General features: G+C 46.4%; 2 protein-coding genes across 3 annotated transcripts; both read right to left on the bottom strand.

The window, feature by feature from the left end:
* Window positions 1–533: 533 nt before the first annotated feature.
* Window positions 534–17,860, bottom strand: LOC146060139 (glutathione S-transferase Mu 5-like). Of its 2 annotated transcripts, XM_083173063.1 has the most exons (8): window positions 17,704–17,860; window positions 17,490–17,565; window positions 10,679–10,743; window positions 10,181–10,262; window positions 8,818–8,918; window positions 8,638–8,733; window positions 3,111–3,221; window positions 534–792 (listed from the first exon to the last, which is right to left on the bottom strand). In XM_083173063.1, the coding sequence occupies exons 1-8, from the start codon at window positions 17,734–17,736 to the stop codon at window positions 700–702; spliced, it is 657 nt and encodes a 218-aa protein (XP_083029189.1). In that variant the 5' UTR covers window positions 17,737–17,860; the 3' UTR covers window positions 534–699. The 2 variants fall into 2 exon arrangements, with proteins under 2 accessions (XP_083029189.1, XP_083029190.1); XM_083173064.1 differs by lacking the exon at window positions 8,638–8,733.
* On the bottom strand, window positions 6,394–8,631 carry LOC146060138 (uncharacterized). Its single transcript, XM_083173062.1, has 2 exons — window positions 7,894–8,631; window positions 6,394–7,810 (listed from the first exon to the last, which is right to left on the bottom strand). Exons 1-2 carry the CDS (start codon window positions 7,926–7,928, stop codon window positions 6,532–6,534), a joined length of 1,314 nt encoding a protein of 437 aa, XP_083029188.1. The 5' UTR covers window positions 7,929–8,631; the 3' UTR covers window positions 6,394–6,531.
* Window positions 17,861–20,614: the final 2,754 nt, after the last annotated feature.

The following is a 20,614-nucleotide window of genomic DNA, read 5'->3' as shown; positions in this document are numbered from 1 at the left end:
ATCAGTGACCCCCACCTGCGCAGGATCCGCCATATGACAGAGCCCAAGTGCCACTCTCCCTCTTTGTGAGATACAGAACTCTGAGCGGTAACCTACTAAATCCATGGGACGGTTTCATGGCATTGGGAGTGTAGGCCCACTTACCTGTTCTATCATAGCAACTACAGAGATGGGGTGCCTGCTTCGGATGGATCTTTTGCACCATTATGACAAAATTACCCCCTTCATACATCATAAATCACACATCAAATCTTTTCCGCAAACTACATCTCACTGAAAAAAAACCTATTCACCCCACCCAGTCAACATAACTGTAAAATACCAGCCCCTGCACTCATCAGTGTGAATTATTGTTAACACTCCCTCAATAACTAGCCATACGATTCAAGAAAGACTATGCATTATAGAGCTCTTCACATTCAGGCGCCTCATTCTCCCAGCAAGCAGCATTCGGGCGCAAACATCCTGTGAGTAACGTTCTACTAAAGGAATAGTCTACATACAGTATAAGCACTTCATAGTCATACACATACTGACGGTAGACAATTATATGCAATGTTTATTTGAAACTTGTTCACAGTAGAGAAACATGGTATTAAGATGAACAAATCAGGTCTTGCAGAAAACATGAAACCATGGGGAAGAAATAAGTCTTCAAAATGTTACTGGGTGAAAAACTATGAAATAAGTGGAGCTAGATTACTTTTTGTTGCTCCAATAAGATGTACGGTTGTTTATTGGGGTCTTCATAAAGCGGGGTGATTTCATGTATGCAGCAACAGCTGGTAGAGCCTGGATGGAAGAAAGGAAAAAAAAAATAATTTAGTTAACTTGAAATGTTAAAGAGTACACATAATGGCGCAGTGGGACCCATTCAGTGGGGCCCGCTAAGCCACAAAGCCTACACACAGGCTCCTATGCGGTTGCCCCGTGTAACACCAGGATCCGACCACACAGCTGTGTTTGACACACCGCTTCCGCCTTGTGGCCAAGCGGGTCACACTCACTGGGACACGCTTGGCCGCAATGTTTGGCTTGGCCCTAAGGCATTGGCTTTAGCAGCTTGCGTTTTGGCAGGATGCAGTCGAACAGGTCCTGTTTGGCAGGACACACCTTCTTGTGACACATCGGCCCTTATTCAGATCTGATCGCAGTATAAATTTGTTCTCAAAATGGGAAAAACCATATGCACTGCAGGTGGGGCAGATGTAACATTTATAGAGAGAGTTACATTTGGGTGGGGTGTGTTGAAACTGAAATCTAAATTGCAGTGTAAAAATAACACAGCCAGTATTTATCCTGCACAGAAACAAAATAACTGACACATATCTAAATCTCTCTATACATGTTACATCTGCCCCACCTGCAGTGCACATGGTTTTGCCCATTTTGAGAACAAATTAGTACTGCAATCAGATCTGAATAAGGGCCATTTTGTTTTAGCAAGATGCAGTAATTGGCAGGAAAGTGGTTGGGGGTTCCTTGTATACTCAGAATTAGCACTGGGATCTTGTATCAAGCCCTGGTTCCCAGAATATGGGGGACAAAATGAGTGGGAGTACCATGTATTTTAGGGACCAGCACCGAGCTCCACTAGCAAGAGGTGTAATGCTGAAGCAAGAGGACCCTTGCCAAAGTCCCATGACCAAAACATTACCCACCCTAACTAGTCAGCCCAGGTTGGGGGTTCTTGGGAAGATGGGGACTCCCCTCAAATAGAGGGACCCCCCTCTCCAGTTAAATGTGCGGCTGTTTCACCCTACCACTGACGGATCTGGACTACCGCCGCTCCTTCTAGCCAAGCGGGTCCTGCTAAACGGGACCAGCTGCGCCGCTAGGTGTGGCCCTGCCCTATTAAAAGCCCTATAATGCTTTGCCGACATAGCTGCCATTTGTTTATGATCAGTATTGTAATAGATTGTAGAGAGGCAGCAATAACTATGTAGTAAACACCTCTTAGATTTACATCCTCTGTGTCACTTAGTCAAAAGGACAAGGTTGTCAAAACAGATTCTCATTTTTAGTGTTTTTTTGTGTTGTGAACAATTACAAATGCTGAACCCAGACTTAGGGCCTTATTCAGATCTGAGCTCAGTACAAATGTGTTCGGAAAATGGGCAAAACCATGTGCACTGCAGGTGGGGCAGATGTAACATGTGCAGAGAGAGTTAGATTTGGGTGAGTTATTTTGTTTCTGTGCAGGGTAAATACTGGCTGCATTATTTTTACACTGCAATTTAGATTTCGGTTTCAGCACACCCCACCCAAATGTAATTCTCTCTGCACATGTTACATCTGCCCCACCTGCAGTGCACATGGTTTTGCCCATTTTCCGAACACATTTGTACTGAGCTCAGATCTGAATAAGGCCCTTAGGCCCTTAAATAGCCCAGGTGATGACGAAAACAAGGAGCCGCCGCTCAGTATCTGCCACAACTTAATGAATAAGCCCCCTAGAAGCACCTGTTACTGTGGCTCTGCCAACCTTCAGTACATCTGTAAATTCCATCACAGAATAGTGTACAATATACTGTAAATATTTCTATACAATCCAATTACTATAGGGTTACTAAAATGCAGGTGCGGTTTGAGAACTTGATGCAGGATTTGGAGTTCTCAGGGATGATGGTGGTGGTGGGGGGTTGACAGTTTTTATCTTCTGCAAACTAAACCATACTTACCTACTCTCATGGAACGTCCGGGAGGCTCTCGGTTGGGTGCCACTCCCAGGCCCCGGAGAATTGGACAGGCCTCGCTACCCCAGCAACCACCCTCGGCCGCTGACTTACAGAGCACAAGGGGGAAGCCCGTGGGGACCCAATGATGAAATTCTTTCTAAATGCATTCATTGTGCCCCTACTGCTATTCAATGCATGTAATACCAGCATTGTATTCCCTGGGCATGGCCACAATGACGCAACTGGCAAGTCCTTGTGTTGTCTCCTATATTAAGCCACTCCCCACCACACCCCCTACCATCCTCGACTACACTGCTTCTTAATACGCTGGGTGTCCGCTCCCAAAAGGAGGCAGTCAATGTCGGAAACTTTGCTTTAAACTCCTATTTCTGTACAAGTGGTAGCATAGACCTACTAAAATAAAAACTTTACCTCAAATCGGGTCAAGAAGTCCTGCAGGTTTTTAAACTTTTGCAAGCAGGTTGGCTCTAACATCCGATGCTGATCCAGGACATCATACATCAAAAAGTCTGCAAATGTCAGCTGGAGAGCAGAAAGAAAGTACAGATTAGTACCTGTTAATAGGCTTTCCTCTACTCCACCATGGCAGCATACATATGGGTTACGCCCTCTTGGGTAGATATCTGGAAAGGAACACAAAAAAACAGACACTGCCCCTATATAAGGACCTCCTCCCTTGGGCTCTGTGTCTTTATTAAATAGCTCCTTATAACATAATCACTTATACTTGTGGGACGGGAAAACGGCTGCCATGGTGGAGTAGAGGAAAGCCTATTAACAGGTACTAATCTGTACTTTCCTCTACCTCCCCATGGCAGCATACATATGGGTATACCCAAGCAGTTTTACTTCACTGGGTGGGCAATACATAAGTAATACATAAACAATAATAAGAAAAAAGAAAAGGTTACTTCACCACCTCCGTCTGTAGTCTGTACGTATTATTATCATACGACTGCGCTTAATATTTTGCGCCCCATGCTAGCATCTTGGGATGCTGTAACGTCTACCCTGTAGTGCTTGGTAAACGTGTGTGCCGATGACCAGCACGCTGCTCTGCACACTTCTTCTATCGATGTGGACTCCTTTTCGGCCCAGGATGCCGCCAAGGACCTGGTCGAATGGGCTTTAAGCCCCACCGGGATCTCCACTTTCCTAATTTTGTATGCCTCTCTGATGCATGTTTTTATCCATCTTGAAATGGTAGTTTTGGTAGCTCCTAACCCCTTATTCCTTCCATCAGTACGAACAGTCTTTTTGACTTCCTAAAGGCCTGTACCCTTCTTATGTATGTTCTTAGGGCCCTTGTCACATCTAGATTGTGCAGCCTTTCTTCTTTAGCATTCTTGGGATTCGCACAGAATGAAGGAAGTATTATCTCTTGGTTGAGGTGGAAGCTGGAAACTACTTTAGGTAAGAAGGTAGGATTAGTCCTAAGGACTGCCCGGTCTTCGAAGAAATTTAAGAATGGTTCTTGTACCCACAGGGCCTGAAGCTCCGACACCCTCCTTGCTGACGTAATGGCTGTAAGAAAAACCACCTTCATAGTTAGATAGTTGAGTGAGATTTCCTCTATAGGCTCAAATGGAGCCTCCGTCAGTACGTTCAGCACCAGATTAAGATCCCACGGGGCCATGGGGTTGTGGAAAGTCGGCCTGATTTTCTTGATCGCCTGAACGAACCTCTGGATGTATTTATTGTCTGCAATCTTGGTATCCAGCATCGCCCCAATGGCCGAAATCTGTACTTTCAAAGAGTTCGCCGCCAGCTTTTTCTCCAGTCCTGCTTGCAGGAAGTCTAGAATGGTAGGTATTAGCTTGGGATTTTTGTTATTTTCTTTACAGAAGAATACATACTTGCCCCATATTCTATAATAGGTCGCGGATGTCGACACCTTCCTTGCTTTCAGTAGTGTGTCGACTACCTTCTGGGAAAACCCTTTCCCTCTCAGTGTCCTGGTTTCAGTAGCCAGGCCGCCAGGTTCCAGCTTGCTGGCTGCCGTTGATGGAACCGGCCCTGCCCGATGAGATCCTCGTGGTCGGGTAGGAAGCATGGCCCTCCTATCGCCATCTTTACCAGCTTGGCAAACCAGGGTCTTCTTGGCCAGTAGGGCAGGATTGCGATTACCGTGGCTGTCTCTCTCTGTACTTTGTTCAGGAACCTGTGGATGATTGTAAACGGGGGAAACGCATACACCAGCTCCGCTCTCCACTTCGCCGTGAGTGCGTCCATTTGCCACGCTGTCGGTTCCCAGTGCCTGGAGATGAATTTTGGAACCTTGGCATTGCTTGCCGTTGCCATCAGGTCCACCTCCGGTACCCCCCATTCTTGCGTCAGTTGTGCAAACACTGGGGCTGACAGCTCCCACTCTCCTGGGACTAGCCTGTACCTGCTCAGAGCATCTGCCCTGACGTTTTCTCTCCCGGCCACGAATACTGCGGAGATGTTTCTGACATGACGTTCTGCCCATCTCAGGATAAGTGTTACTTCCGCCATCAGTTTCCGGCTCCTTGTACCCCCTTGTTTGTTCAGGTACATGACCACTGACTGGTTGTCTGATCTTATTATCAGATCTTTGCCTCTTACTATCTCCTGAAATTCTTGACATGCCAAGAACACCGCCCGCATCTCTCTTACGTTTGAATGTTGTCGGCCCGTAGCCTGCTCCCGTTCTCCTTGCGCCGACTGCTCTTCGCAGACCGCGCCCCATCCTGTCTCGCTGGCATCTGTTGTCAGCACCACTTGTGGACCGGCCGCGAATGACTTTCCCTTGGTCAACCTGTGTGTCTTTGACCACCAGAGCAGATCTTCTATTGCTCCTTTTGACAGATAGATCCTCTGTCTTCGGTCCTTCGCATCCCCGTTCCACTGTCTTAAGAAGCAGTTCTGCAGCGTTCTGATGTGGAATCTGGCCCAACTGGTCGTATCTAACGCTGCTGACAGGATGCCGAGTACTCTCATGCAGTCCTCTGAATATACCGCCTTTTTCCTCAGCATTCCTTTTACTTCCTGTAGAAGTTTCAGGCGTCTGTCCTCTGTCAACTTTATAGTCATTTCCTTTGTATCCAACATGACCCCTAGGTACTTTACCTCTTGTGTCGGTACTAACTGACTCTTTTGGATGTTGATTAGCCATCCATGTTGTCTCAGGTAATCTAGCACTATTTCTGTATGTGCTTCCGCCATTTCTTTGGTGTCTGCCGCAATCAGGAGGTCGTCTAAGTATGGCCAGATTGTAATGCCTAACACCCTTAGGTTGGCCACTAGGACCACCAGAATTTTTGTAAAAGTCCTTGGGGACGTAGACAGGCCGAACGGCAGTGATGTGAACTGGTATGTTATTTGTTTTAGTCGAAACCTGAGGAACTTTTGGTGTCCCAGAAATATCGGGACGTGTAAGTATGCATCTTTTAAATCGATTGTTGTCAGAAACATTCCTCTTTCTATGTCTGGTATAATGGATCTTATTGAATCCATTCTGAACCGCTTCACGTGAATATAGGTATTTAGCCTTCTTAGGTCTAATATAGTTCTGAATCCCCCTAATGGTTTTTTTACAACGAAAAATCTTGAGAACCAACCCAGATCTTCGTCTTGTTTGGGGATTCTTATGACTACTCCTTGCTCTATCATGGTCTGTAAGCTGCTGAACAAGGCCGCCCTTTCTTCTGAATTGCTGGGAATAGGTGACACTTCCATCCAGCTTCCTGGTACTGTGACAAATTCTATTTTGTAGCCTAATGAGACTACTTCCAGTACCCACTTGTCCTGTACTGACTGATGCCAAGCGTGTTGAAACTGCATCAGTCTGCCGCCCACTTTCTCTCTGGCGTCATTGCTGGTTTTGCCTGAAGGCAGACCTGCCATCTCTGCCTCTTTGGCCACGAAAGCTATACCTGTTGCCAAGCCAAGGTCTGCGAAAACCTCTGCCTGGTCTGTATGTTTTTGCTTCCCTGAAATCCGTGGACTGGTACCGGGATAATTTATTAAATGATCCCCTTTTTGCGGCCTTATCCTGCGGTAGCCATACCGACTTACCGCCCGATATTTTAGTAATTATCTCGTCCAATTGCTGGCCAAACAGGTAGCTCCCCTGGAAGGGTAAGGATATTAGTTTGTTCTTGGACTGACTGTCCGCCGCCCACGGCTTCAGCCACAAAGCCCTTCTTATAACCGCAGTTGTAGCACTAGACCTGGCCGCCAACCGCACCATATCAAGGGAAGCATCACACAAAAACTCTACGGCCACCTGTATGTTTTGTACCACTTTCAATAGTTCCGACCTCTTAATGCCATCCAGCATGTCGGACTCCAGGTCCTGGCACCATGATCTTAAGACTCTAGAGGTCACCGCTGCTGCTGATGAAGCCTTCATGGAAGCCCCTATTGTGGCATGTTGCTTCCTCAGACTCATTTCCATTTTTCTTTCCATTGAGTCCTTAAATATGTTCGCATCCTCTAAGGGGAGCGTGGTTTTCCTTGAGATGCGTGCTATCGCTGCATCCACCTTAGGTGCCTCATCCCACTGTTTGACCTGCTCTTGGTCAAGGGGGTACATTTTAGATACTCTCAGGGGTACTGCCACCTTTTTATCGGGGTGCCCCCATTCCTCTTCCACTACCTCTTGTAGTGGTTTAGATAACGGAAAAGTTTTATTTTTCCTCTTTTTGTCTTTAAACAAAAGGTCCTGAAGTTTACCCTCCTCCTGAGGGTCCTCTATGTTGAGTGACTTATGTACTAAGCAGAGAAGGTTCTCCAGTAAGTCTGGGTTGAAGTCCACCCCATCTTTTTCCTGGAACACTTCACCTTCCTCCATCTCTTCTTCTGGCTTTCCCGAGGGCCCTGGCTCTGACCCCTCGGAGTCAGAACGTACTGCCCTAGGTCTCTTCCCTGAGGACTTGACAAACTCCTCCTTAGACATGAAGGTGTCTGCTAGTTCAGTTTTAAGTAATTTCACTAAATCCGTTATCTGTATAGATCCCATCTGGACCGAGCTCCTGCATTTACTGCATTCAGGACCTGAGCACTTATCTGTTAGTGCTTTATCACAGGATGAGCATTTCCTCTTGTGCTTAGCCTTAACTTCTCCTTTCTCTTTGCCAGTTTCAGACCTAGCATGAGAAAAACCCTATTTAGGTACATGCATAAAAAAGAAATTTCCCTTTAGAAACACCGCTACTTCAGTGTGGCTTACCCTGGCTTACTCTGCTGCTTTTTCTCTTCCTCCATTATTATTTCTATCACAGCCTCACTGTAACAACATGCGATTTACGTTATAGTCAGTAGAAATAACACAGCCAAGTCCCAGCAGCGCCGCTGCTTGTCGGGACCTTACCACAGTCTGCTGGTATCAGGCACCCGCTTGCAGCACCTCCGTCAGAACACAGTCCTGCACGCGATCCCCGGCATCCAGACACGCTGAGACGCCTTCCGATGACCTCAGACGCTCACCAGCGCCTCCTATGTACCACGCGTGACGCCCTGCGTCATCGCGCGCCGCGTCATGGAAGTGCGCCTCTCCCTGTACACCTTGCCATGCCTGCTGAGATGCCGGCGTCGTTACCCGCAACCGCTCCTGGCGGCGGGGTACTCCAGCAGACGGACATCCCAGACTGCCCTCGACAGCGGGGGTCCAAAAACGCCATTACCCCTTACTGCACTCGGCAGGGGAGCCAGCTCGCAGCCACTTCACAGGGTAAGCCACTCACATCTACCCGGAAAGGAAAAAAAGACACAGAGCCCAAGGGAGGAGGTCCTTATATAGGGGCAGTGTCTGTTTTTTTGTGTTCCTTTCCAGATATCTACCCAAGAGGGCGTAACCCATATGTATGCTGCCATGGGGAGGTAGAGGAAATACAATTAACCTTAAAAACTACCCCATTGTAGCACTTGAGGAAAATGCATAGTAATACAAGTAGTGTACTACAGGAAAATGTACCTTGTCCCCTGCAAACCAATGTCTTTCCCCCAAAAACCGAGAGAATCTGCTCAATGCTAATTGTAGTTTTTCAAGATAAGGACCCTTCAGTGTCTCCTGAAAAATGTACCGGTACATTGGTAAGTTATATTATTTAACAAACCAGCTTCAAGATCAGTTTGCCTTTTCTTCTCTACTTACAAAGTTAGGGTTGTAGGTTATACAAACAAGGCCCATCCGAAAATCCATAACTTGGTTTTCAATTAATGAGACATTATTCATTTCACTTTCAGAATCTCCACCTGGAACAATGCAAAGAGGGGGAAAACAAAATATATTATATACCCAAGCCTGGGTATGTAAATAAACCCTACATGGGCTTAAGACTTAAGTATAAACAAACAATGAGACATCCGATTGGACAGAATCCAAAACCAATGGACCACCACAAAGGTGAAAGTACTCTACAAGCTGGTACTACTTTTTTACACTCTGAAAGCTTTGTAAACAAGTGTACGCATCTATGAGTAATGCAGTTTTGTTCATGACTGATGAGGTGCAACTGGGCTGTGTCAAGGCACTCTCACATAGGCAATGCTCAGAGAAGATTTCTGCAGAGTTGAACAAAAGCATAAATATACACTTTTTGCAGCAAGCATTGGGTGGTGCAAGTGCCCACTGATGATAATGGCTTTAAAACTCACCGTACATATAAAGTACAACTCTTCAAAAGGGAGAATAAACACAATTTCCTTTTGTACACGCAGCCCAGCCCGAGCCGCCCGTCCCCGCTCACCTCCTCGGCACAGTCCATCTATCCATACACCCTGCACATTGCCCCGCACACAAGTGTCCGAGAGATGCGGGGGATGCTGCTAGGGATCCTGCACTGCTCTTAATACCAGAGGCGCTGGGTGTACAGGGCAGCTGTGAGAACTACTAGTTCCCACTCCCTGTAGGGACCCTGCCACTGATATAATATACACTGCAGGGACCCACAGGTCTGAAACGGGTAGGACCCTGCTTTTTTACCGTTTCCAAAAACCGTTTTTTGGAAACGGTAAAATCACTCTGCACCTTTCAGACCGCACATATTGCCGTTTTGAAACGGTATAAAAAAAGAGTTAATATGTGCGGTCTGAAAGGGGCATTACTGTTGTGTGTTCATCTCTACAATAGGCCTCGTGTCTATAGCACAAAATTCTATGAACAATAGTAACTAGTGTTCCCGCTAGGCTGTGCAGCCATGCCCAGCCCCTTTAGTGGTGTCCCACTAAAACTCTCCCTTTCACGTGCAAGGCACAGTGCAGGACTTGACATAGTGGGCGGCCTTGTCGGGGCATGTGTTTTCCGCTTATTGCATTCATCATACTCTCCACCCACTCTGACCAGAGTATGCGCTAAAACCTTATCCCTTTTTCCTATTTCTAAATATGATCCCAGTGGTGAAAAGGTTCTCTGACCTATTCAAATTAAAAACAAATAAAAGACAAAGCAGCTACAAAAGCAGCTACAAAATTTCCAACACTACATGATACAGACAAGACCAAGATCCAATACTTACATAATCCATGCTTGCGTGCAATGTAGCGCAGAATAGTATTACTTTGAGTCAGCTTAATATCTCCATCCAACAGGTACGGCAGCTGTAAAATAGAAAACATTCTCAATAGAAATCTTTGCTCAATCAGTTAACATTGATAAGAATCTCCTCCCTTCAGCCCCATAACATTAAAAAAGCACCTAATTTACAGTGCAACATCAGGTCATTTTAAAGAAGAAAATATTATGATCATAGGTGCAGGGTCATAAATACTGCCATAGCTACATCCACAATGCAGCCTGCTCAGCCCTTCCTGTGGTCAGCTGATTACAAGCCGAAGAACGATTGGAGCACCCACCAACGTCACTGCCTCTTGTGGCCCACCCATCATTCAAGATTTGGGTCTGCTAATCTCAGTGAAAATTTGAGTTGTGACTGCCTAAAGGGCATACAGACTCATACTTTGTGCACACCCCTATGCTTATAATAGGACTCCCCTACAATCCCAAAGTCACATACATTTGGAAAGTCCAATCCCAGCTTCTCCTTTTCATCCAGCCACTGAGACTTGTCATAGTCTGGTGCTGCAGAAACAATACATGTAATAATAAAAATGTATTTATTCATTTACAGTTAAACGGTCCATATACTTTAATATTATCTGTGCAACCATCCAACATGTTGGGTTGGAACAATAATCCACAGACAAATTCTTTAAATCAAACAGATTTAACCAATTTTTCTTAACAACGGTTTTCCAGTGTTCAATAGTAAATGTACACTTAAACTCACACACTACCACATTTTCATTCCAATCAGCCAATTAGGTGGACAGATAATCTTAAAATGTATAGCTAGCATTAATTATATAGTGCAATCATAGCAGAGATTTTTTTTTTTAGGGACTGTTGAGCCTTTCTTGTCAGTCAAAAAACAAAAAACAAAAAACAAGCCGATGTGCCCAGTGTCAAAGTTGCAAAGTTTGCAGAGCCTAAAATTGTACAAACCCTGCTTAGTGGGTGCCTGCAAATAATTTAGTGTTCATTCTAGCACCCGCCATCTTTGAAAACCCATGCAGTTCCTGTTCCCTGCCTGGGTTGTCGCTGTCTGCTGTGGTGTTTCTAGCACACGTCTGGTTTGCATATCAGTGCTGATATACAGACCACACTGTGCTAGAAGCACTACAGCAGACAGCGACACCCCAGGCAGGGAAGAGGAACTGCATGGGTTTTCAAAGATGGCGGGTGCTGGAATGAACACTATAATTGTCACAGTTTCCAGACCTCCAAGCAGGTCACCAGCTATCACATCATAGAAATCTTACGCATAAAATTTGGGCTTCTGCTATTAACGCAATAATGAATGGTTTATGCTGAAACAAATCAGTTGTTTTTGGCTCACTCCCCATTTAATGCCTCCGGTGTTGCAATCCTGATTGTTTCTTCATAATTATGTAACATTTTCCATCATGCACAGAAATGCAGTAGGAGGTGCACAGACTGGAAGGATTTTACATATAAAAAAACTTGTTCACACAAGTCTGTTTAAAGGAATTAATTTAGCAATAAAATTTACATTTAAAAAACATAACAAACCAGTTGGGCAATTCAAATATATACAGTTTACATGGATAATGCAGTGTTTTGAGGTTCCAAGAAATAAATAGTCTTAAAACGGCATACATTTAATTGATTCAAAGGCTCTTTATGTTGATGTAAAAAGTGCATCAGGGCAACAGAGTGGCAAACAATGTGTGGGGCCATAGAGGACACAGTGACCATTGTACCCATATTACAGTAATATTGTTATACATAGGGGGTTATTCTAGTTCACTCTCTGACAAATTCCTTCTTATATGGACAAAATGTGCACTGCAGGTGGGGCAGATGTTACTTGTGCAGAGAGAATTAGATTTGGGTGGGGTTTTACTTCAAAGTGAGATCTATATTGCAGTGTAAAAATAAAGCAGCCAGTATTTACCCTGCACAGAAGCCAAATAACTCACCCAAATCTAATTCTCTCTGCACATTTTACATTTGACCCCCTACAGTGCACATGGTTTTGTCCATCTAAGAAGGATTTTGTCAGAAAGAGTGAACTAGAATAAGGCCCATAGTCCCATGAACATATTGCACAGAAGCCAGAGGAGGAAACGGAACCTTTGGGAGATGCTAAAAGCATGGTAGTGGTCTGTATAAACAAAATGCCAATTGACTATAATGGGAGCAGACTAAACATTTATGTATACTGTATTTTAAAGCATATTAATCCTATGCACTATATCTTAGGCACAGTTGCTAAGATAATATTACATATACAGTATTACATGCAGAATGACATGGAATAACGACTGCTTACTATGTAATGACAGCTCTTATATTCGCATTCCCTTAACAAAAATAGGAGGTAAAGTTGCAAAGCTAAGGCGATTAGAGTAATTGCTGGGCAACAAAGTAGACAAATACTTAACTAAGATTGTGCAATGTAAGCATCCTAGTTTAAGAAAAAATCATCAAAACATCCACAAAAAAAAAAAAAGGTACTTATGTAGTATCTGGGCTGCCGATTTTTTGATTGTATGCCTTAAGTTAAGGCATACAATCAGATGCGATGCGATGCGATATCGCATCGCATCGCATCGCATCCGATATCGGATGCGATGACCCGATTTTTCCATAGGAATCAATGTTAAAATGATTCCTATGGAAAAATGGGTCCTTTTCATACCCCTACTATCCAAGTGGGCATGGAGTTGGATATAAACCTGTGGCGAGCGTAGCGAGCCACCGAGCCCGAAGCGTGGCGAGCGAAGCGAGCCCCGCGAGGGGACGGTATTCGTCCCCTCGCGGGGCTCGCTTCGCTCGCCACGCTTCGGGCTCGGTGGCTCGCTACGCTCGCCACAGGTTTATATCCAACTCCATGCCCACTTGGATAGTAGGGGTATGAAAAGGACCCATTTTTCCCATTGAATTCCATGTTAAAATGGACTCAGTCCATTTTAACATTGATTCCTATGGAAAAATCGGGTCATCGCATCGCATCGCATCGAATCGCATGGTCGCATGCGATGCGATGCGATCTCCCGATCCGACCCGATTTTGAAATCGGCAGCCCAGATACTACATAAGTACCAAAAAAAATCCAGTGTCTCTCACATTTGTTATAGAAATTCAAGAATAAAAAAATATATTTCCTATATAAAAGGTAAACATTACAGGTCATTAAGATGAATAAAAAGATCTGCTTGCCAATTGTCACTCCTATTTTGACAAATTCACTTGGCACTCAAATGGCGAGGTTTCCATTTAGTTTTCTAGTGATCAAGCGAAGACCTACCCCCCACCCCCTATTAAAGTAATTTGGAATTTGTGTGTTATGGGTTTTCAATTGTGTTGGAGGGTGTTATACATAACATTAATAATACAAATGCTTTCCAGCAGATAGGGCGCAGCCCGGCAAGGAAGCAGCGCACCTCGGCAATTTCCCTGGGAGAATGGAAAGATTGTATCTAAAAACAAGGGGCGACCTGGCTGCCATCTTTAAGGAGGGGCCAATTAAAGGGGAGTGGTGCAGCCCAGCCCATTTGCAAGGGGGCAGAATGTCTTCTATCCCATTTGGATAAGGAAATATGAAATCATAGGGCTGTTGCCATGGGTATGCACCGCTTCTTCTTGGCACTCTTCAGCTACCAATTTTTAGTAGATCAATAAATTGGTCTGTGACCACTTTATTCAGCAGGAAGGAGCAGTGCAAAGGTAATGGGAGTAATACAATTTACAGGGCAGCCTAAAGCATTACTTCAGCACATACTGTATGTGCCACATAAAGAGACAGTGTGTGTGATTAGGGGATCATAGAAAATCTGGTACTTGTTTAGCTTCACGGCAGCAGTTACGTAATTAGCATAGCGTCACTTTCAGAATTCTCGTGTTCGCGACCAGCGTAGTCAGTTAGAAGTAGCGTAGTGTGTTCCGCGGGACCAGCATAGTCGGTCAGAAGTAGCGCAGTGTGTTCAGCTAGTCAGCGCCGTAGGCAGTTCTAGTCAGCGTGTGACAGGCAGCCGTATTACAGTCATGGCTGTTGAAAAGCTGACACTCTTCATCCTGCCCCAGACTGAGGAGTCGGTGGCATTTCTGCAGAGCCACAAGTTCCTGCCTGACACCCAGACCTGCCCCAAAGGGCACCCTATGAGGCTCAGTGTCAGGGAGTGGATGTGGTGCTGCCATATCCGCAGTTGTGGCAAGAAGGTCAGTGTCAGGACTGTGCAGTGCTTCAGAGGGTGCCATCTGACCTTTGTCACCCTGATCCGGTTCGTGTTCTGTTGGGCAGAGGAGCTGACCAGCATACGCTTCTGTCAGCAACATCTGTCCATCTCACAGGCAACCACTGTTCTCTATAACAACTTAATGCGGGAGGCCATCGACCTCCTGTGGCAGCCTCACCGGGAAATTGGCGGCCCAGGCAAACGGAAGAGCCATGTGTGCCGCATGCTGCCCCAGCAGTGGATCTTCGGGAGGGAGACCGGAGAGAGCTTCATTACGGCAGTCGAGAGACATGATGCCAGCACCCTCATGGCTGCCATTGAGAGGCACGTGCAACCAGGGACCATCATTTATTCCGACTGCTGGCAGGCCTACAAGACGGAGCAGCTGGAGCAGGCTGGGTACAACCACACCGGGGTAAACCACCGGTACTACTTTGAGGATCCGGAGACCGTGGGTTCACACCCAAAACATTGAGAGGCTGTGGTGTTCCTGCAAGTGGCGCAATAAGCGCCAAAGGGGCACTGCGCGCCATCAGCTGAACTCCTACTTGCAGGAGTTCATCTGGAGGACGACCCTTGGCGCAGAAGACCCCTTCCAGCGCATCCTGCAAGCGCTGACCCTGCTCCTCCAGGCAGAGAAAGGGGACGCCGCAGAGGCAGAGATGACTTCGGCTGCTTTTTCTGCCAGTGCAGTTTCCAAGGAATTGCTTTTTCTAATTTTTTTGTGTCTTTTTTCTTCTTCTTATTCATTGTATTGACATTTCATCATTTATCCTTGATTCTTCTTCTTAATCTTAACTAAAATCCAGTTACCAGTTATCACATGTTGTCATTACTGTCTCAGATGCATGATATGGCAGGTGTGAATGTGTTCCTGAAACACCCCCACTATCCACAGCAGCCCAAAGCGTGGCGAGCGACTGCGGTATGCGTCCTCCCGACCTTTGCATACCTCCACTATTCACGTCGGCGTGGAGTTGATGTTATAAAGTGTGGCGAGCGCAGCGAGCCACATGCATTGTGTGGGGACGCGGAATACATGTGAAGTTATCTGCGTCCGCTCGCCACGCTTCGGGCTCACCACACTTTATAAAAACAACTCCACACCGACGTGGATAGTGGGGGTATGAAAAGGTTGGGAGGAAGCGTACCACAGCCGCTCGCCACGCTTCGGGCTGCCGTGGATAGTGGGGGTTTCAAAAGGAGTCATTTGCCAGTATGTAACATGGAGCACTGGCAAATGCCTCCTTCATCGTGAATGAGACGCACTTGCGTCCGCACCCCCACTTTGGAAAGGAGATACACGCGCTACAGAACCCCTAGCCCTGTCCGCAGGGTCGATGTACCCTGTCGCAATAGCTAATGAGACACAGGAGCGGCTCAGTGCAGGCGCGTCTGAGATGCTCCTTTATCTGAAAAAGATAGAGCGCCTCTCCGCCAAAGAGAGGGGATCATGCTGGCACCGGCGGTGTGAGAGGCGCTGACTAGGCTTGCCATGGATGCCAGGGACAGAGATGCAGTTCCCGGCAACACTTGTGTAGTTTCACTATTAGCGTAGCTTCAAAAGTAGCGTAAGCTCCCGCTGTGAAACTAAACAAGTACCCAAAATCTAATACCTTTCCATATGTGCCCACCTAAAACCCCACTCTAAAAACTATAATGTTCCAGAATGTAGGCATGGATCTGTGAGTGGATAATGATCTGTAATGCATTCCTAAATTTGCACAGGTGTTTTCTATTTACATTTGAGCAGTGGCTATCTACTTGCAGTCAGCTATAACTTCTCAGATTAGTGGTCCACACTAAATTAGGCTCTATGTGGTATGCACAGAAGGTTACAGATTGTGGGCCAGATGTACTAAACTTGAAAAGTGATAAAATGAAGAGTGATAAACCACCAACCAATCAGCTCCTACCTGTGATTTTTCAAACCCTGTCTGTGACATGACAGGTAGGAGCTGATTGGCTGGCTGTTTATCACTTTTCAAGCTTAGTACATCTGGCCCATAGTCAGAAACATCAGGAAGGAGATTAGGATATGCACTTAGTGGAACATCAAGTAATTTTATATGGCACATACGCGATGGTTCAATTATATTTTTTAAAAGTATGGGGACTAAGACAGTTGACATTCCATAGTAAGCAGCCACCAGTCCATGTCATTCCGCAAGCAACAGAATGTGTGATTATCTTCAAAACACATCTTGCTATGATAGAGTGCATAGGTTTAAATGAAATATTCATAAAAGTTCAATCTGCCCCTTTTAAGGGACTCGGTAAAAACTGGAACCAGACGAGACTTTGAAGCGCTGTACCGGACATGCTCCATTCATCAAAGCCTGTAGAGTCCAATCCTGTGGAGTGCCTGTGACAGCTATCAATGGGGAAGCAGAGATTACAGGCTCCCCATACTGTATGTCCCAGAACATTCTGGTTTTTACTACATCCCCAGACGTAGAGGGACACTAAGCTCTCCCTCCTCGTCTCTCTGGAGACAGGTGTCACAGGTACCAACACCAGGAGGGTGTGGTATAACACACTGACAGTCAGAAGGATGTTGGAACTCAGGCAGGGGGGTGAGCGCAACAAAGCCCTTTGGGGGCTCACGCACTCGCCATCTATTCTCCCCCTATGGGGGTCGTGGACCCCAGGAGGGAGAATAGCTACTGCCAATCTGTTGGGGTCGAAATCCTGACTACCGGTCAGTCATTCATGAACATAGCCGTGATCCCAGGAGCGAATTCCCCCCCAGACATGCATCGGTGGACAGGACGCTATACGTGCTCTGGAATGGTACCATTTGATGAATGGAGCCTGCCCAGTCGTCAAGTGTTCCAGGGTCTGTTCCGGATTTTATCCATTTGACCTTTCAGTCACTTGGCATCCCATATATGCAGACCAGTGTCATTCTTTTTGGCACAGCTGAAACCATCACCAAATTAATATGCACATTAGCTTATAGTACACGTGGTCCATTACTAAAACAATAGCACTTTTACATAAGAGCCGATGGTAGTTGTCTTCTATATTGGCTAAAGACGCGCACCAATGTAATTAGGCACTTACCCTCCCCGGTAACATACAGCTTATCTTCATATGGTGTTCCGGTATACTCCAGCAGCAGGCGGATAGAATGAGCCAACTTCACGGGTAACCAAACAGGGAGAGAGCAGTGTGAGAGCAGAGACAGCCCGACCGCAGCCACACACACATACACTACATGTACACACATCGCCCACTACAGCCACATACACACACAGAACATGTAGAATCTCCTCACCCCGCGAATATCCCAGTATCCGAGTATCATCATCCTGTGCAGGTAGCGGGACAGGCACCGTACGGCCGCGCGTACAGTTATATACAACAGACCTAGAAAAGTAGCAGCACAGCAGTGGCTGATGAGCCTCAGGCGGTCACATGACACCACGAGCTCACATTCGCACCAATGGTCCGGGCCCGAGCAGGCTACACCCCCCTGGCAGCGAGCACCGCACAACATGGTCTCGTACGTACATTAAGTACACGGCCAAGGGCTGCTGCCTGCCACTGAGCTAGGAATCCACGGGCATTCATTTTATTTGATGCAGTCGGCCGTGTAATGTATTTTTTGAAGCCACAGTGTACTGTAAACTGATAATCCAGTCTGCAGCTAGTGTATAACTATAGATATAATTGTGTTGTGTGCAGGACACAGAGATGTCAGAATCAGAATATTTTTATGTTGCCATAGCATCCAGAGTTCAAAATTTTTTTTGGGTGCCTCCCCCATACATTTATTATCTATCTATCTATCTATCTATCTATCTATCTATCTATCTATCTATCTATCTATCAATATATCAGGGTTGCCGACCCTCCCGGAATTTCCGGGAGTCTCCCGAAAATCGGGACCCCCTCCCGGCACCCCGGAAGGGTGGGCAACCCTCCCGGATTCAGGGGGGACCCCCGCTAACCCCCGGATCGCGGCATTAAAATGCCGCAATCCTCGGGTTTTCGAGGAGGGGGCGGGGCTAAATGACGCGATTTAGCCCCGCCCCCTCCACGGAGATACCTTAATCCCCTGTTTTACCAGCATAGGGGCGGGGCTTAGTGATGTCACCCTTAAGCCCCGCCCCCCTGAGTGGCTACAGAAACTCTCCTCTCCGGGCTTCTCCCGGAGAGGAGAATAACAAAGTCGGCAACCCTGCAATATATAGAGTATATAGATAACTATCTATATATAGCCTTTGGTGTACACAGCCACCCGGGTGCCTTTGCAATGATTAAGTAGGTAGATTTTGTGTATACCTGGCCACTTGCAGGGAAGGATACAGCACACAGCACTCCAGGGCATAGCTGCCTACCCTCCTCAGTAGCGCAGGGGGGGGGGGGGGGGGGTGGGTGGGTGGGGGTGGGGGTGTTCTGAGCAGGGGTGCCGAGAGAGGGGGGTAGCAGGTACAATTTACCCGGGCCCGGGCCTGTCAGGGGGGCCCTGGTTTGGACACACAGTTTTTTTTTTTTTTGGTGGTAAGTCCCCCAACATGACCCATTCCATTAGGTACAATGGGGCAGATGTGTTAAGCTTGGAGAAGAGATAAACTGGAGATAAAGGGGAGATAAAGTGTAAGGAGATAACGCACCAGCCAATCAGCTGTGTTTGAAATATGACAGTTGGGAGTTGATTGGCTGGTGCATAATCTCCTTACACTTATCTCCAGTTTATCTCTTCTCCAAGCTTAATACATCTTCCCCAAAATACTTTGTTCCTGGACTTCCCTGCCAGTGGTAGTTACAGAGGTTGGACTCCAGCACAGTCCAAAATTCAAAGAGGGGCAGTCACATCAACTGCCAGTGAGTCCAGGACAGTGATGCTTGGGGTGGCAGTATATGTGACCCCCCCTTTTTGAATATTGGATTGTGCTGCATGCTCACATCTGTAACTGCCACTGGCAGGGAAGTCCAGGAACAGAGCATTTTGTAACTAATGTAATGGGCCATGTTGGAGGGTATGTGTAAATCCTTTGCAAAGAGCATGTAACCCCTGGCAGAGCATGTTAACCCCTGGCAGAGCATGTAAATCAGGGCAGACAGGTTAATCCCTGGCAGAGCATGTTAACCCCTTAATATGCAATGAGCATTACGGTGTGTGGCATAACGTGTAATGAGCATTATGGCATGTGGTATAATATGTAATGGGTGTGTGACATGTGTAATAGGTGTACATTTTTGTACGTGTATCCACCTTGGAAGCAGTGGCGTAACAACGGGTCCGCAGAGTGTGTGGGGAGCTCCGTCCGAGGGGCCCCAGGAAGTTGTTGAACCGGGGCCCAGGATTTCTCTTGGCGGCCCTGGTTCTGAGTACCCAGAAACCCCCCTAGGAATCTAACAGCCTTAGGCTGAAAACTGAGGGTCCTCTCTTTGGGTACAAGAGTTTTAAAAATCGCCCTTGGGAACTGGAGATATATGACTTCAAAGCAGTGGTCCCCATCCAAGCCTGTTAATTGCTCTTCCCAGTCGGATATTTCAGGTTCTATCTGACATAGAGTTTTTCTGAGGGTATATTCCAAAAGCTGGGACTCTTCCCATTTGATGGACAATAGTAGCTTGTCTCTACTGTTCCCAAAATCAGAGATATCAGCCTTCCAGCAGCTGATTACTGCTCCAGCTTCACACATCTGGTATGTAGGTATGTAGTTTTATATTCTCATTGGCAGATTGCTCTGCCTCCTGAACTCTGATCCCCTAGTTCCCAATACCATTTGGTAGGGGGTATTCTCTAATTTTTAATTCCCTTAAAATCAAAGAAATCAATTTCTGAGAACTGGAGATATCTGCAGTCAAGCAAGCTGTCCTCCCACCAGAAAATTATGAATAATAAGCTCACTCCACTATACACCCCTCCTCTGCATATTAAACATCCTCTACCACCCTGGAAGTTATGTATCAGGGCCCCTTCATTTATCCCAATGCCCCCTTGTCCCACCCCATCTCCCACCATCTGTGCAGTAAAGGGGTAATTAGTGGAAATTACTGATCCAGGCCCTACATGCTGAGCGGTTGATATAATACCCCCTACCACCCGGGGGCATCAAAGCTTCCCCCACACCTACCACTGGAGGATCGGTAGGGGCCCCAATACATTGTTATACCCAGGGGCCTACACTGCTGTTGACACCCCTGTATGTATATATATATATATATATATATAT

This window comes from Crinia signifera, chromosome 2 (genome assembly GCF_055691185.1).
Source record: "Crinia signifera chromosome 2, ASM5569118v1, whole genome shotgun sequence".
In the NCBI taxonomy this organism is placed as follows: Eukaryota; Metazoa; Chordata; class Amphibia; order Anura; family Myobatrachidae; genus Crinia; species Crinia signifera.
This window is presented reverse-complemented; position numbering and strand designations above follow the sequence as displayed.